The sequence below is a fragment of the Puntigrus tetrazona genome, unplaced genomic scaffold, assembly GCF_018831695.1.
Source record: "Puntigrus tetrazona isolate hp1 unplaced genomic scaffold, ASM1883169v1 S000000528, whole genome shotgun sequence".
NCBI lineage: Eukaryota > Metazoa > Chordata > Actinopteri > Cypriniformes > Cyprinidae > Puntigrus > Puntigrus tetrazona.
The window spans coordinates 992,501-1,010,000 of record NW_025048164.1 but is presented as its reverse complement, the minus strand read 5'-3'; the positions used below and the strand labels follow the sequence as shown (position 1 = coordinate 1,010,000).

At 43.5% G+C, this 17,500-nt stretch overlaps 1 protein-coding gene across 11 annotated transcripts in view; it reads right to left on the bottom strand.

Annotated features, from left to right (window-relative positions):
* LOC122334450 (ryanodine receptor 3) overlaps positions 1–17,500 on the bottom strand; it is a 113,669-nt gene that overhangs the window by 68,262 nt on the left and 27,907 nt on the right. For 6 of the 11 annotated variants that reach the window (XM_043232367.1, XM_043232370.1, XM_043232369.1 and 3 more), the window contains exons 10-23: positions 16,086–16,160; positions 15,816–15,972; positions 13,759–13,923; positions 13,485–13,606; positions 11,810–11,990; positions 10,829–10,964; positions 10,163–10,258; positions 9,313–9,431; positions 9,094–9,227; positions 8,563–8,804; positions 7,861–8,053; positions 6,861–7,077; positions 5,835–5,939; positions 5,697–5,699 (exon numbers count right to left, since the gene is read on the bottom strand). In XM_043232367.1, the coding sequence (XP_043088302.1) occupies positions 5,697–5,699; positions 5,835–5,939; positions 6,861–7,077; positions 7,861–8,053; positions 8,563–8,804; positions 9,094–9,227; positions 9,313–9,431; positions 10,163–10,258; positions 10,829–10,964; positions 11,810–11,990; positions 13,485–13,606; positions 13,759–13,923; positions 15,816–15,972; positions 16,086–16,160 (1,945 nt within the window). The remainder of the gene's footprint in view (positions 1–5,696; positions 5,700–5,834; positions 5,940–6,860; positions 7,078–7,860; positions 8,054–8,562; positions 8,805–9,093; positions 9,228–9,312; positions 9,432–10,162; positions 10,259–10,828; positions 10,965–11,809; positions 11,991–13,484; positions 13,607–13,758; positions 13,924–15,815; positions 15,973–16,085; positions 16,161–17,500) is intronic. The other 5 variants (XM_043232368.1, XM_043232376.1, XM_043232375.1 and 2 more) reach the window with 1 other exon arrangement.

The following is a 17,500-nucleotide window of genomic DNA, read 5'->3' as shown; positions in this document are numbered from 1 at the left end:
CTCTTGCGGGCTCTTCCCGATCCTACCGCCAGGCGGTCGGCATGCGCAATCCCGGGCGTCCTCGGAGTTAGTGGAAGCGGTCGAGCTGGCTGAAGCGGCACTCAAGAGGGAAGCCGGGAGCGAGCGCCACCTTTTCCCCGGAGGGCACCCCAGGAGCAGCGCGCGCCGGAGGGCACCTGGCGGCCAGTAGAGCGGGCGGCGGGCCCTGCAGTAAAGGACGAACCCATGCCCACGGAAGCTTCTACCACCCCAGCTCGGGGAACCCAGGCCTGGCTAGCGGGCTGTGGGTTACACCAGGAGGTGCCCCACGAAGCGCCGGCCGTCCCCATCGCCTTAAACGGGCGCAAGTTAAACGCCGTCCTGGACTCTGGCAGCGTTGTCAGCCTGGTCCAGTCCCGCCTGCTACCTCCCCTGCCAGCCCGAAAACGCCTGCCGATAACCTGTGTCCATGGGGACACCAAGAAAGTCTCGACCCGCTGGGTCAAAATAACCACAGCAGGTGGAAGCTGGAACCTGGAGGTAGGCCTCGTCCAAGACCTACCGGTGCCGGTGATCCTCGGGCGGGACTGGCCGGGCTTCCCGGAGGCTCTCAAGAACGCTGCCCGGGCCGACAGCCCACCAAAGCCGCCGGAGAAGAAGAGAGGGGCCCGCCGCCAGACTGCACTCATGACCTCCGACAGCGGGAGAGATGGTGAGTCCCCTCCTAACGCTAACGTATTCTTTGATGTGTTTCAGCAGGTTACTGGAGGGGGCTCATTCGGTCGGGCTCAACGGGACGATGATAGGCTAAAACACTGCTGGGATCAAGTGCGCTTCCTCGAGGGAGAGGAAGTCCGGCCCAGCCCCCATCCTCTCCCGCACTTCATCGTGGAGAACGGTTTGCTCTACTGTGTTGCCCAGCGAAGGGGGGAGGAAAAGCGTCTGTTGGTGGTCCCAAAGTCAAAGGTGGACACGATATTGGAACTGGCCCACGCCCATCCATTGGCGGGACACTTAGGGGGTCGCCAACACCACCCAAAGGATCCGGGACCGTTTCCACTGGCGGGGCTGGATGGAGACGTACGAAACTTTTGCCAGGCTTGCCCTGAATGCCAGCGTCGCACGCCGCCCTCCTCCCCCAGTCCGCTTATACCACTTCCTATCATCGAGGTGCCCTTCGAGCGCATCGGGATGGATCTGGTAGGGCCGCTGCCAAAGTCTGCCCGGGCCACGAACATATTCTGGTGATTGTCGATTCGCCACCCGGTATCCAGAAGCTATCCCTCTCCGAAGGGCTACCGCCAAGGCCATCGCCCAAGAACTCTTCCTCCTCTCCACCCGTGTCGGCATCCCCAGTGAGATTCTGACCGACCAAGGCACCCGCTCATGTCCCGTGTGATGGCCGACCTCTGCCGGCTGCTGAAGATTCATCAGCTGCGCACCTCTGTCTACCATCCCCAGACCGACGGCCTGGTCGAAAGATTCAATCAGACCCTCAAACGGATGCTTCGGGCGGGTGACGGCCGAGGATCGCAGAGACTGGGACTTACTTCTCCCATACGTCCTCTTCGGATTCGAGAGGTGCCCCAGGCCTCCACTGGGTTCACACCATTTGAACTGCTGTTTGGCCGTCAGCCCGAGGCCTGCTGGATGTCGCCAGGAGGCCTGGGAACAGCAGCAGCAGCCGGCGACCCAGAGGTCGGTCGTCCGAACACGCCCAGGCCATGCGGGACCGGATCGAACGGGTGATGCCCTGGTACGGGAGCACATGACGGAGGCCCAGAGAGCTCAGCAACGCCACTACAACCGCCCGCCCAGCCGCGAAATTCCAAGTCGGCGATCGGGTCATGGTTCTGGTCCCCACCCAGGCCTGCAAGTTTCTGGCCACGTGGCAGGGACCGTGACACCGTACTGGAACGGCTGGGCCCAGTAAACTATAAAGTCAGGCAACCCGACCGACGCCGACCTGAGCAGATCTACCATGTCAATTTGCTGAAGAAATGGGTGGGGACCAGGAGAACCTAGCGGCCCTCACCACCCAGGAAGCCCCGGTCGCGACATGAACGCGTCATGCTGTCTCCCGCCCAGAAGTCAGACATCAAACATCTGGTCGGTCCAGTTCTCGGATGTGTTCTCGCCATCGCCCGGGCAGACCCACATCCTACAGCACGACATCAAAACTCCTCCCGCATCATAGTAAAACAGCGGCCCTACCGTATCCCTGAGGCTCGTCGGGCGGCTATAGAGGAGGAAATCCAACAAATGCTGAAGTTGGGGGTAATTGAGCCATCTACCAGCCCGTGGTCCAGCCCGATCGTCCTGGTCCCCAAGCCTGACGGCTCGCTCCGCTTCTGCAACGACTTCCGCGGCTCAACCAGGTCTCTGAGTTCGATGGCTACCCGATGCCCCGTGGACGAACTGCTAGATCGCCTGGGAGGGCCCGTACATCTCAACACTGGACCTCACCAAAGGCTATTGGCAAGTCCCCTAACCGACGGGGCAAAGCCCAAAACGGCCTTCTCAACCCCGGTGGCCACTGGCAGTACCGACCCTCCCCTTCGGGCTACACGGGCACCCGCCACGCTCCAACGGCTCATGGACATTCTACTCCGCCTCACCAACACTATGCCGCCGCCTATCTGGATGATGTGGTGGTTCACTCTGAGACCTGGGAAGAACACCTAGAGCGCTCGGAGCGGTGCTGCGGGATCTCCGACGGGCCGGACTCACCGCCAACCCCAGGAAATGTCACCTGGCGCCTACGAGGCCAAGTACCTGGGATACCGCGTTGGCCGGGCCTAATCCAACCCCAAGAACAGAAGGTCACGGCCGTCCGGGAGGCTCCTCGTCCAACCACGAAGTCCCAGGTACGCGCCTTTCTGGGGTTGGCCGGATACTACCGATGTTTTATCCCCAACTTCTCCTCTATAGCCGCCCCTCTGACAGACCTGACCAGGAAGGGGCAGCCCGAGAGGATACCCTGGAGCCCCGCTGCGGAGGAGGCCTTCACCCGGATCAAGGAAGTCCTGACTTCAAGCCCGGTTCTGCGAGCCCCGGACTTCGGTTGCCTTCCTCCTGCAAACGGATGCTTCCGGCGTGGGTCTGGGAGCTGTCCTGTCCCAGGTCCAGGCAGGTGAGGAGCATCCTGTACTTTTCATCAGCAGGAAGCTGAACCCAGCCGAGAGGAACTACGCAGCGGTGGAGAAGGAGGCCCTGGCCATCAGGTGGGCAGTCCTGGAGCTGCGTTACTACCTTCTGGGCCGGCGGTTCACCCTGCTGACCGACCATGCACCCTTCAATGGATGTCCCGGGCCAAGGACACCAATGCCAGGGTGACCAGCTGGTTCCTCGCGCCCAGGACTTCCACTTTGATGTGAAACACCGCGCTGGAACCGCCAACGGGAACGCCGACGGACTCTCCCGGCTGTGGTCAGCTTTTGCAGGTCTGTCAGGGTCACTCCCGCCCACCCCCAGTATCCCCTTGATCTCATCTGTTTTCTCCGCCAGGACCAGGACAGCGCTTGGGGGAGTGTATAGCTACCATCAGCGTTGCCCTGGGAATAAACCACCATCACCTGGGAAAGCCACTAATCACCGGACTCGCCGCACCTGGAGCTCGTTTGCCGGTGGCCAGATAAGCCACGTCAGGCTCGCACTCCAGTGAGCTACGACACTCCTACATGCTGTCTCTGACTGTTATCTCTTTGTATCTTCTAGAAGCCAGTCCTTGAACCGCGACACGGAGCTAATTCCCCAAGAATCACCGTTGCCGTATCACCGACTGCACCCAGAGCACCGAGCACCCAGAAGATAACGCCACTGACAGCGGTTGTGCACCGGCTCACCATTCACCTATCACCTATATATTGTTAAATAAACGCCCTCCGGGTTCAAACGCTATGTTTGTGCTGTGCTTCATCCGCCCGTGACAATATATATATATATATATATATATATATATATATATATATATATTTTTTTTTTTTTTAATTAATTAATTTATTTTTTAAACCTTTGTTAACTATAATAACAATCGGTATCTGCTTTCTAGTTTAAGTGACTGGGAACCAAAAAAGAAAAGTAAAATACGCAGGTTTTCTTCTATTGAATGTCAAGTGTATGTTTATAGCATTATTAAAATCATTACAACAAAAAATTGGATATAAAGAATTCTGTTCGACGAGTTCATTCGAAGTCATCGTTGATCTGTTTTCTTTTACATTAAAGACGCATCGCAGCATAAAACTGTCCTACATTAGATCAAATCTATTACAGTTCATTCAAGTCTAACCAGTTTTTAGTTTGTTACAGAACAAATCAATAAAGGAATCAATAATAATTCCGGCTCTTATTAAACGAGTGACCCAGTAACCGCGGTACGACAGAGATTCAGATCACATGAGATGAAAGACACGGTCAGGAAGGGAGCGAGCGCTCAAACACACATCAGACTCATGCCAAACGACCCTCAGAGTAACGGCTGCTCGTCACAGAGCAGAGATGAAGATGAAAACACCACACACACATTCAGCTGTGTGTTTGATTTCCAGCGTCTTAAAGGGCCCAGAACTCATCTAGAACTCATCTAGACCTCACAACGCTTTCAGCTCAGTTTGACTTAAAGAAACATTACTAAAACAAAAAAAGAGAGCAGAGCTTCAGGAAGGAAACAACACTTTGCAAACGCTTCAAGACACAGGTTTTGTGTTCGCTTTGATGTTCTTTATATACTTCAAAATGATTCATAATATTAGTGCTGTCGAAACTTTTAACAGCCATTAATATATAAATTATAAATTCTATTATATATATATATATATATATATATATATATATATATATATATATATATATATATATATATATATATATATAAAATTATACATATCTATCTCTCTCTGTCTCTCTCTGTCTCTCTCTCTCTCTCTCTATATATATATATATATATATATATATATATATATATATATATATATATATATATATATATATATATATATATATATATATATATATATATATATATATATATATATATATATAGTAGACACACACACGTATTATGTGAACAATAATTTATTATATATATTAATTATGATTAATCAGGATTCATCTTGACAGCACAAAATAATAATAATAATAATAATAATAATAATAATAATGATTATTATAAATAGAATAAAAACAATAGTATAATAGAACAAAATCGATACAAGCTAAAAACAAAAACATACAATCAAATGTTTACATATAATTACTTAAATACAAAATATGAATAAAATTATTTATTAGGATATATATATATAAAATTTAGATTTTTTTCTCCAGTGAACAACAACAAAAATGTTTTCTGGTTAACCTTTGTTAACTATATAAGTTGCTTCTTTTTTTCCCACACACTTTTTTGTACAATTATATGAATGAATAAATATATAGTGTGTCATTTTTAATTTGAAACAATGAATCATTTTCTTAACAAAGGGGTAAAGGCTGTAATAACACGGTAACAAACCTTTGACATCTTTCCCCACCCATGAGCCGACACAATAAAGTTTTAGTTAAAATAAGAGTTCACAGCGTGGTTTTGAATGCATTGTGAGACCTGAGGAGATTCAGTCGTCTGTCGGGCCCCTTATTTCTGAGTAAATCAATCACATTAATGACACTAATGAGCACACGAGCACACGGTGACAGGAGGATGGGGATAAGTCACTTACCCTCTGTTTTAATTGAAGAGCAAATTATAAAAGAGAAAGCAAAACGATGCACTCAACGACGAGCAGAGTCACGAGATACACAACTTCTGTAAATCAGCAGTGTGTGTGTGTGTGTGTGTGTGTGTGTGAGAGAAATACCTTCCCATAGCACCAGCCCAGCTCGATCTTGTTCATTCCCCAGAGCTCATGGATGTTCTCGGCCAGACGATCTCGAACCTTCTCCAGTTGAGGAGGCATGACGATCTAAAACACACACGCACGCACACAAACCTCTCTTTAAAGAGCAGCCTCATTCATTTTAAAGCAAACCGTGGAATCATAGGCTGTAACAGGCTACAACAAAACATCTTAATAAAAATAGCTCACATTTCCATTCAATTTGGTTTCACTGGATTTAATTTTAAATAATTATTTAACTGATTTTTAATAAAGGTAAATATTTTAGTTGTAATCATTTAAGCATTTAATCTCGATAAAGACGATAAAAAGAGAGCAACAGAAATATGCTTAATTTTAAATTAATTTATTATTTGCATTAAAATAATTTAAATGATTTATTGTTAAATAATTACCCATTTTTATATTTAAATACTTTTAAAGAGTTATTGTGTCTGTGAGGTGAAGTGTGTGTGAGTGTGTGTGTGTGTGTGTGTGTGTGAGTGTCTGTATGTGTGTGTGTGAGTGTCTGTATGTGTGAGTGTCTGTATGTGTGTGTGTGTGTGTGTGTGTGTGAGTGAGTGTGTGTGAGTGTGAGTGTGTGAGTGTCTGTATGTGTGTGTGTGTGTGTGTGTGTGTGTGTGTGTGTGTGTCTGTATGTGTGTGTGTGTGTGTGTGTGTGTGTGTGTGTGTGTGTGTGTGTGTGTGTGTGTGAGTGTGTGTGTGTGTGTGTCTGTATGTGTGTGTGTGTGTGTGTGTGTGTGTGTGTAGTGTGTGTGTGTGTGTGCGTGTGTGTGAGCGTGTGTGTGTGTGTGTGTGTGTGTGTGTGTGTGTGTGTGTGTATGTGTGTGTGTGAGCGTCTGTGTGAGTGTGTGTGTGAGCGTCTGTGTGAGTGTGTGTGTGAGTGTGTGTGTGTGTGTGTGAGTGTGTGTCTCTCTGTGTGTGTGTGTGTGTCTCTCTGTGTGTGTGTGTGTGTGTGTGTGTGTGTGTGTGTGTGTGTGTGTGTACCTGAGACGTATCCACAGGTTTAGGTATGAAGGACGTCTGTGAGGTGAAGTGTGTGTTTCCCAGCAGGTCTCTGACTCCGTCCGCGTCTCTCTTGTATTCTTTGACCGCCTCGACTCTCATCTTCTCTTTGGGCAGCAGAGCTTCGTAACACGGCGCATAACCCGACGGCGGCAGGAACTTGAAGTCTCCATGACGACCACCCAACAGGAAGCGCACCCTGAGAGCCCAGACGTGAGACGGTTGTCTACACACACACTCGACTACTTACATGATGTATTTTCAGTATTAAAAGTTATAAAAGGTTAAATACAGGTTCCGATATAAAAGCATAAACTGAAAAAGTGGTGTATATTGTGTTTCACAATTTGAGACAAGGATGACGACATTCTAAGAAGACAGCCCAGACGCACTTTCATGCTCTTCCTGATCCTCAGGCAGATTCCCAGGTTAAGCGTGAACGCTGCGCCTTTTGTTTCTGTGATAATGTGAAGGTCTGGGAGATACGGTCAGGCTGATTGGATTAGAACCTATGCATCTGAGAACCTGTTATGCTAATTAGATCAAGGCTGGGAAAATTCTGTTACCGGCTGATTCCTGTCCCGCATTCATGCTTTGTTTAGATCGCCTGCACCTCTGTGTGCACACCCTGCTGTCCTCAATACAGAGCAACCAAGGGTCTCCTGGTCTCTTCTTCACTGTCACGTTCAAGTCCAGAGTGTGTCCAGAGCTTTATTTTTATTTTAAATACTTGCATAAATGCATTTTAAAATCAACAACTCTGTTCAGTAGTCCCTATAACATTTAACATTTAATTTTGGTTACACTTTAAGGCGTCCTTGTTGTAGTGTAATTATATATAATAATATTACTGTACTATATGTACTCACTATATGGTTAGAGTTACTTGCATGCAATTATGCATTAATTATCCTAAAATCGATGCGAAGCTTGCTGATTCAGCTTCACATCAGTGTAAGTCAGAGCTGTGTGTTTGACGTACTTGACGCCGGCGGAGAAGCTGACCACGGGGAAGAAGAGGCCGTCGATGTTGAAGTTCTCGAACATGCCCTGCACCGGCTGCCCGTTGATCCTGAAGGAGATGCTGGGAGCGTTCAGATCCATGCAGCAGCTCACTACGTCATCAGACGCTAACAGATGCTGCTTCACAGACGCCACCGTCCTCGGGACACGGCCTGAATCACACACAAATCTCGACTTCGAAACACGGTAGAAATTGAAATTTTAGTAGTGAGTCGTCTGTCTCTGTAGCGACCCGTCTGTCTCTGTAGCGAGCTAACTCAATAGTGAGCTGTCTGTCTCTATAGTGAGCCAACTCAGTAGTGAGCTGTCTGTCTCTGTAGCGAGCCGTCTCTCTCAGTAGTGATCTAACTCAATAGTGAGCCGTCTGTCTCTGTAGTGAGCCGTCTGTCTCTGTAGTGAGCTGACTCTGTAGTGATCTAACTCAATAGTGAGCCGTCTGTCTCTGTAGTGAGCTGACTCTGTAGTGATCTAACTCAATAGTGAGCCGTCTGTCTCTGTAGTGATCTAACTCAGTAGTGAGCTGTCTGTCTCAGTAGTGAGCCGTCTGTCTCTGTAGCGAGTCGTCTGTCTCTGGAGTGAGCTGACTCTGTAGTGATCTAACTCAGTAGTGAGCCGTCTGTATCTGTAGCGAGTCGTCTATCTCTGTAGTGAGTTGTCGTACCTGACCAAAGGTGCAGTCCATCAAAGCCGTAAGAGTAGAGGTCATCCCCTACACCGTTCCCGCCCCAGCCCTCTCCGCCGCCCGGGTAGGGAGCATAGCCTTTAGTGGACGCCCAGCCGACCCTAAGGTGAGACGGCTCGGCCGTCAGGAAGTGATCCACGTGATCAATCACCAGTTCAAAATACCACTTCCTGTACTGAGCTGAGCCTTCACTGACTCCCACGAAGATATTGGGCCTCATGCTGCAAACAAACACAACACACACACACACACACACACACACATACATATAGTTTTATGTTTATTTTTCACAAATAAAAACATAAATACACAATACATTGATGTTTAATCACCATAATAAATAATATTTAAAAAATTAACAAATTATACATAAAATACATGTATATTTTTTTATCTATCACAAAAATACATATATTAAATTATTAAAAATCAATAAATTTATTAATTTTAAATAAACAGAGCTAATTGATGTTTCCTCATCATAAATTATATCTTAAATACAGCTCTGACCTCTGGACGTCGTTGACCAATCGTGTCTGCAGCAGCAGGTCTCGTCTGGGCAGCAGGTGATCACAGATCAGGTTCTGATTGGCTCTGACAGCGACTCCGTTACACACACACAGAGAGCAGAGGACGTCCAGGATCTGACACACACACACACACACACACACACAGTTACTGTGCGTCTGCTGCAGTCATTACAGCTGTAAGAAACAGAGACTGACTGACCTTGTGGTTGCGTCCGTGTTTGTAGAGCAGAGAGATGATGGTCTTGATGTGTCCTCTCTGGATGATGTTCAGAGCTTCTGGACTTTCAATAAGAATACAGTGAAGAACCTCCAAGATCCCTGAGACGCCACGGGACGAAAGCAGAGCAGATGCAGATCAACACACTCTCATAACAGGAGAGTTAAAAATCACAGAAATACCTTGCCTTTCTTTGCACTTCCATCAAAAACCATGATAGTACTACTGTGTTTTTTAAAAAAAGAACTTTGGCTCAAATTTCTCAAAGTTCTTTAAATGGTGAAATATTATTACAATTTAAAATCTTTTTTTTTATGTGAATAAATTTAAGTGTAATTTATGAAATCAGAAATACATTTATATTGAATAATCATAACATAATTAAAAAAATATATATATTATTGTTATTATATAAAGACTTTTGTTGTTTTTATATATTTGGCCTTTTTGTAATGTAATTAAATGTTTAAAAAATATTAAAATATTACTACAATTTAAAATGTCTGTTTTCTCTGTGAATATGTGTTAAAGTGCAATTTATTTCCGTGTATTTTCAGCATCATTACTCCAGTCTTCAGAAATCATTCTAATATACTGATTTACTGCTCAAGAAACATTTCTGATTATTATCAATGTTGAAAACAGTTGTGCCGCTCAATATTTTTGATTTTTTCAGGAATCACGGATGAGTAAAAAGTTGAAAAGAAAAGCATTTATTTAAAATGGAAATCTTTCGTGACATTATAAACTTCTGATCACTGGTGTGTCCTTGACCTCTTTCTGATAGCACACTCGCAGCATTACTCGGGTGAAGTGCACTCAGAAGTAATACCTGAGGAGGACTCCAGTCTCTCGAGTTTGCTGACCAGCCAGTCCAGCTTGTGTGAGAACTGAGTGCAGTTGTTCCGGTTCCCGCGGATCAGAGCGGCTGAGACACAGTTAAACAGCACACGCATTAAACATTAAACCTGCATCTGCTTCCTCCCCAAACACGCCCACTGCTGCCTTCCTCAATGTCACCTCCTTCAAGAACGAGACGCAGCTCCTCGAGGAGAGCACAGCTGCTGTCACGCATCTTAATGAGCCTCCGGGTCACCTGACAGATGGGGTGTGTGCGCCTGTGTGTCTGTGTGTGGGGTTCGGTCGCTAGGGTAGGGTAGGGTATTTGCTGCGGTTGCCTGGAGTGGTTGCTAGGGTGTTGCTATGGTACTTCTGGTAGTTACTAGGGTGCCTGGGTGGTTGCTGTGCAGTTGCTAGGGTACTCAGGGAGGTTGCTATGTGGTTGCTATGGTATCCAGGGTGGCTGCTAGGGTACCCAGGGTGTTGCTATGCGGTTGCTAGAGTACTCCGTTCGGTTGCGTTTCTCATTCAGTTAGAGGTCTCATTAATTAAAACTCCTCAAGCATTCTGAGACTGCTCTGTATGACACTGCCGATCTTTTGAGTGTTTCCCACACTGCCAGTGAATGTTTATTGATGATCAGTGACGGGGTTCTTACCCAGCAGCTCGTAGAGCAGGTTAAGGATGTCTTTCCACGCGGCTCCCGCCTCTTCATTAGCACACTCCCCGAAATGAGCCGCGCTGTTATAAACGCTCAAGCGGTCGATGCAGCTGGACACCAAAGACAGCATCCCCTGACAAACACACACACATTACCCAGAGTGCACTGCAGCGCTAAACATGATTGATGACGCTCTGAAAACCTGATGAATCGACTGAAGTGAAACGCAGCTTCATCTCAGCACATTCATCCAATAACTCGTTCGGTTAATAAAGGCACAGCTTGTCAATAAACGTATCATACCGAAAGCACACTGTATTTATTAGAGGTTTTCAGTACAAATATCTAAATATCATTGATCTCAACACAGTTTCTTACAAAGCAACATGACAAAAAGAAATAAATGATAAAATAAATGAAAAATAAATGAAAAAATTTCATATTTTTGTTAAATAATAATATGCAATTATTTTAATATATTTACATAGATTAATATGATTAATTATGCATTTAATGCGTAATTATTTATTACATTATGTATAAATAAAAAAATTTGTATCCTTGTTAAATGTATTTATAAATATTTAAATAAAAATGATTTATTTTATATTTTTATTAAAATTTCAAAAAAAAATTAAATGTAATTTAGTGTAATTAAATAATAATCATATATATATATATATATATATATATATATATATATATATATATATATATATATATATATATATATATTTGAAAAAAAGCTTTGAAAAAAGCTTTTTTGCAGCCATCTGGATGACATCAATCGATTCACTTAACAAAATGACCACACTTTCATAATCTTAAGAGAAAATATTTGACATGCCATAATTGATAGTCGCATCTTAAACATAGTTTTGTAATGTAGAAGCAAAAGAAAACAATAAAGCTCTGTTGGGCTGACAGAAAATCAACACTAAAATGCAGCGTGTCGTGTGAAAACGGCCTCCTGCTCACCTCCTGCTTGAAGAGGTTCTGTCGGTTCTTGAGCGAGCGCAGCTTGATCTGTTTCTTCTCGTGCTCCAGCTCGGCGTGGGGAAGTCTGAAGTACGCGATCAGATCGTTGAGCGTCTGGAGAACCTCCTCGATGGGCAGAACCACAGACGAGCGGTTCTTGGCGCTCAAACCGTCCAGTTCTCTGTCAAACGGCATCAGAGACGTCCGCCATTAAAGACACATCAAACAGAAGACAGAAGTCATCAAATGCATAAAAGTACATGCAAAAATCATAAATGTTGACTGATCTAGTAATATTATCAATCTGACGGCACTAACGCTATCGGAGAAACGCACAAACTTTGATTTTGTGTCATTAATTTAATTAGTTGATGATTACTTTCCCGTTTATTTCTGTAGCCGAGTTTCCATCCAAAGCTGCGGATTTTACTTGTGCACAAAAATGGAATATTACATAAATCTTTTGCGAAGAAACTGCTTTCCGACCCTTTCAAACATCTCTCAAATTTTCAAACATTTCAAACATACTTTTTCAAATCACGAGACTAACTCAGAATTTTGACAGAAAAAACGTAACGTAAACGTAAACTCGGAATACTGAAAAAACAAACGTCAAAATCATTAGAATTTTGAGAGGAAAAAACAATTCCCACAAAAAAGTGAGATGTAAACAATGGCAAAATTGTGCCAAAACTAAACTAAAAAAAAAAAAAAAAAAAAAAAAAAAAAGATCCTAGAAAAACATCAGAAGGTCAATAATCAGGAAATGTAACTCCTGCAAGAAAAATGGTCATAATGGCAAAAAGCAAATTTAGAATTCTACGTTAAAAATGTCTTAATTGTGATATATACAAAGAATTCACAAGTAGCTATTTTAATTTGCGTGGCAGGAGTGAGTGTCCTCTTAAACACAGCCCAGCCTCTGCAGACCGGAACGATCTCCGAAGAGGCCCGAGATGTCATGAAGAGCGCTTGTGTGACAGTAATGAGCTTCCCAGAATAACACCAGCTTCACGCTGATTGGGTTCTGAGCCAAAACAGCATCGCTTATGTAAGATTAGAAAACATATTCCCTGAAAGTGGCCGTGAAGGACGGCGCGCGGAGCATCAGGAGCACGACTCGGTTCACTCACGCAGAACAGTCAAGATACATGTGAGAGCTAAAAATAGCCTGATAAACGCGCGTGTGTGTGTGTGTGTGTGCGTGTGTGAGTGTGTGTGTGTGTGTGTGTGTGTGTGTGTGTGTGTGTGTGTGTGTGTGTGTGTGTGTGTGTGTGTGTGTGTGTGTGTGTGTGTGTGCGTGTGTGCACCGATGTACCATCTGGAAGTGAAACTTATTCAGATTATCATCACTGTGATACAGCCGTGCCGCAAACTTAGCATTCTGAGAATAAACCCCATAAACACGAGACGAATCAGACGTAAATTTACTAATCTGAGAATAATCGTCAAAATCACGAGACGTAAGCGTAGCATTCTGAGAATAATCGTCAAATCGTGTTCATTTAAAACTGTAAGATTGAAGATCAAATCATGAGATGTAAACTTAGAATGCTACGTTTACGTCTCGTGATTATGATATTTATTCTCAGAATGATGTAAATAAACAATAAAATCATGAGACGCTAACTAAATAGACGTCAACAGGATGAGTGTTGTATGTGAAGCCTGACACCTGATGAAGCAGCTGAAGAGTCGTGTCGTGTTACGAATGATTCGAGAGGCTCTCGACTCCTCGTGTTGACAGCGCTGTAACGTCAATCCATCGTCCATGTGTCCTTCTGAATGAAGACACACCTGAAAAGAGAAACAGAAAACCAGCTGAAACTAACACTTCATCACGCCTTACACCTAAAACTAAAACAAACAAAACTGTTAAAGCTCTTTTAGTACCTAAATAACACGCCTGCTGTAAAACATAAGATCAAAACTACAAAACAGAGTCTCACGCGGCGCTTGAGCGGTCCGAGTCGAGCGGACTTGACGTCCGGCGCCTGATAGGACAGCCAGAGACCCGTTGCCACGTGCATCAGGAAACACTGGGAGTCTCCGTACTTGATCTCGGCCACTCCCATCCCCTCGATGTCCCGCTTCGGACTGCTCTCCAGCTTCTCCTGGACACCAGACGTTCAGGGCCTGCGTTACAGACTGGACAGACTTGAGAACGGACTGTGTCTGGAACATTAGCATTAACGTCACGTGTGCTAACAAACAGCTCTTTGTATTAAAGTGAACAACTGTGACATACACAGAATATTATGCAACATGAAACGTATTTTTGCAACAATTCAAGAGAAAACACTTAATACCAGTCAATCGTTTACCAAGCCCGCATTTATTTGATCCAAAATACAAAAGTAGTAGTAATACTGTAAAATTTTTTTACAATTGAAAATAATTTATTTCTGTGATCCAAGCAGAATTTTGAGCACTCCGGTCTTTAGTGTCATGTTTATAGAAATTAATACCTTTATTTAGTATTAAAATCAGCTTTGAAATCACAGGAACAAATTACATTTTAAAATATATTAAAACAGAAAATGATTTTTTTAAATAGTAAAAATATAAAAAATATATTTTGCTGTAGTGTGGCTCAAATAAAGGCAGGAGTCTCATTAAAAAGTAGTGTATTTTTGAAAGTGTGCACAAATTCAGTTGAAAGCATGAATTGTTTACAGCTGATCTTTTAATAATCAATGGTGTGGTTCTGTGGTGTGAGTCTGACCTGAAAACACAATGAGACATCAAACCAATCGAGACGAAAACGACTCAATGACAGCACAACAAACCAACATTACATTACAACACATCCAGAGGCGAAGCTGATGAATCCTAATTAAGACGCTGGGTTTGTTCTCCCCGCTGGAACATCAGGAGCAGAAATCAAAGCAGAATTTGGAAGACAAATGACTCCTGATGATAGTGATGGCTCTTATTTAATAGAGCTCTGGAGGAAGTTCCTCTTCACTGAATATTGACCCGCCGAGAGCTGCAATAACTGTCTGAATTAAACATCATACAGTCTCCCTGTCCTTTACAGATAGAACACTAATAAATCAATAAACCTCAGTGATTTAGATTAATATTACCAGCTTCTGGGAGAGCCCGCCGATTAACAATGTGAAAAAGAAGTCTCTTCTGCTCACCAAGGCTGCATTTATTTGATTTAAAACGATGGTAAAAAAGTATTGAAATGTAAAATTATGTCAACATGTGTTCAAGTGTAATTTATTTGAGTGAAGAAATACCTCAGTCCATCCAAATCGTACAGTTTGCTTCTTCATCGGGTTTGTAGAAAAGGTTTGGATGTGAATGGGTGCCGTCAGAATGAGAACAAAAACATAAAATAATCCCCAAAACAAATGCCATCTGGACAAGACAAAATAATAAAGCGTTTTGTAATTGCTGCATGATCAGATTTATCTCCTCGTTCAGACCAGAACACTTTTTCACTGGAGGAAGAGTTATTATAGATTATAGACTCAAAGTTTTAACGATGTATTAGTTTCATCTTTTGTCTTCTCCAGATGTTCTGAGAGTAACCGTCAAAATCACGAGACGTAAACGTAGCATTCTGAGAATAATCGTCAAAATCACGAGACGTAAACGTAGCATTCTGAGAATAAACGTCAAAATCACGAGACGTAAACGTAGCATTCTGAGAATAAATGTCCATTACGAGACGTAAACGTAGCATTTGGAGAACGTCAAAATCACGAGACGGAAACGTAGCATTCTGAGAATAAAGAATTTTTTTTTTCTCCTCGTTCAGACCAGAACACTTTTTCACCGGAGGAAGAGTTATTATAGATTATAGACTCAATGTTTTAACGATGTATTAGTTTCATCTTTTGTCTTCTCCAGATGTTAACTCATGGACCGGAGTGCTGTGGTTCATTGTGATGCTTTTAATCTGACTCTCATCCTGACGGCACCCATTCACATCCATTGCTGAGACCCTTTATCCCTTTATGTGGTAAATGTGCGTTTGGTGAATGTGTGAGACCTTGGAGGCTCTGAAGCAGAAGGCTGTGGACGTGGTGTCTGATCTCTCTCTGTCCTGCAGCACGACGCCTCGGTCCTCGGTCAGAGCTAGATAGTGACCGGTGGTCAGGTGACGCAGACGGAACGGCTGACCCCAGCGGATGTGACTGCCACACCAACTGAACAGACAGGAGTTATGGGTAGGTACGGTCACATAATCCATACATCCTGAAGGGCTTTTGACTGAGACCATCTCACGTGTGATGGACGCCTGAGCGCTAGATCTTCTCACCTGATGCGTAACGGCTCCAGACGCCAGAGGGATCGGGCTTTTGCGCCGGCTTTACCCGTCTCATAGTTCACCAATCTGAAAAACACCAGTGAAAACAGGTTTAACTACAGAGCTGATATCTAAACAGGCTTTTTGATTTGATTTAGAAAGTCAAACGACTCTAAAATGTCAAGTCAAATAAAAGTAAAACATGTTTTAGACACAGTATTGTCGGTTTTTGATGCATTTCAGCAAACAAAAATAGTCTGAATCAGAAAAAAACGGAATGAATCAGCATCCTTGAACAGATCAATGGTTCAAAGATTTGTTCGTAAAAGAGGAATTAGTTGAATCAGTGACCAGACGACTAATTCGCCACCTACCGCCGGTGCTTATATTCAAGTATTTAATTTCTTTTAAATAAAGTATTAAAAAACTCTCTCAAAGTATTATGTATAATACACCAAAATATTGCTTCTGTGACATTTCTGCAGTGCAAAACTACATTTTGTTGATACTGATTGTGTTTGGATGCTAACAGCCTACAGTGTATTATTGAATTAAATAAATATATGATAATCTAATGTCAAGTTAAACGATTTCAGGTGGCAAGTGACACTGTTTAAAAGGAAACGTTGGTTTCTGTTAGTTTTGGGAGTCTTCTGTCTAAGACGGACACACTATAAATATGAGATGTTTTGCTGGACAACCAGTTGCTGGAATAGCATAACCGATAATCGGTAATCCATTTATGAAAATTCACCAATACTTAGTTTTTCCAGGTTGCTGCGTTACGCTTCCTATCATTTAGTATCTATTTTAAAGACGGTTTTGATGAATCAGTTAACAACCAGTGCGGCTCAAACTAGTTACTGTTATCGGTCAACCTCTACTAATTACCACCGTCAGCAATAACCTAGTAAATATCAATATAGTATATATAATCTTCCATCGAATATGGATATTAAGAGTGCGTGATACTGACAAAATTAAACCCTAAACCCTGACTTAAACTAAACTGACCCAGACTAATGTGTTTTAAAAGAGGTTTTCTGTTAAACGCTGCCCTAAAGACGAACGTCACACGACTGCCGATGGCTGTATTGATCCTAATAGAGAGCATTTACCTATTTTTGGAACAAACACTCTCTCCATCGCTTGGCAAAATATTGTCTAAATATTAGAGGGCAACCAATTGATCAGATTAATTGGCACCTATAATCGATTACTAGAAGAGAATAACCGATAATCGGTTTTCCACAAAAACCCATTTCTGGGTTGCTATGTTATGTTTCTTATCATTTAGTATCTATTTTTAAATTTTAGTTGATTAATAGGTTATCAGCCAGCGCAGTTCAACCTAGATATAGTTATAAAACCGTCTGACCTCAACTAATCATTAAAATCCACACACCCTTAATGCACACATGTAATGA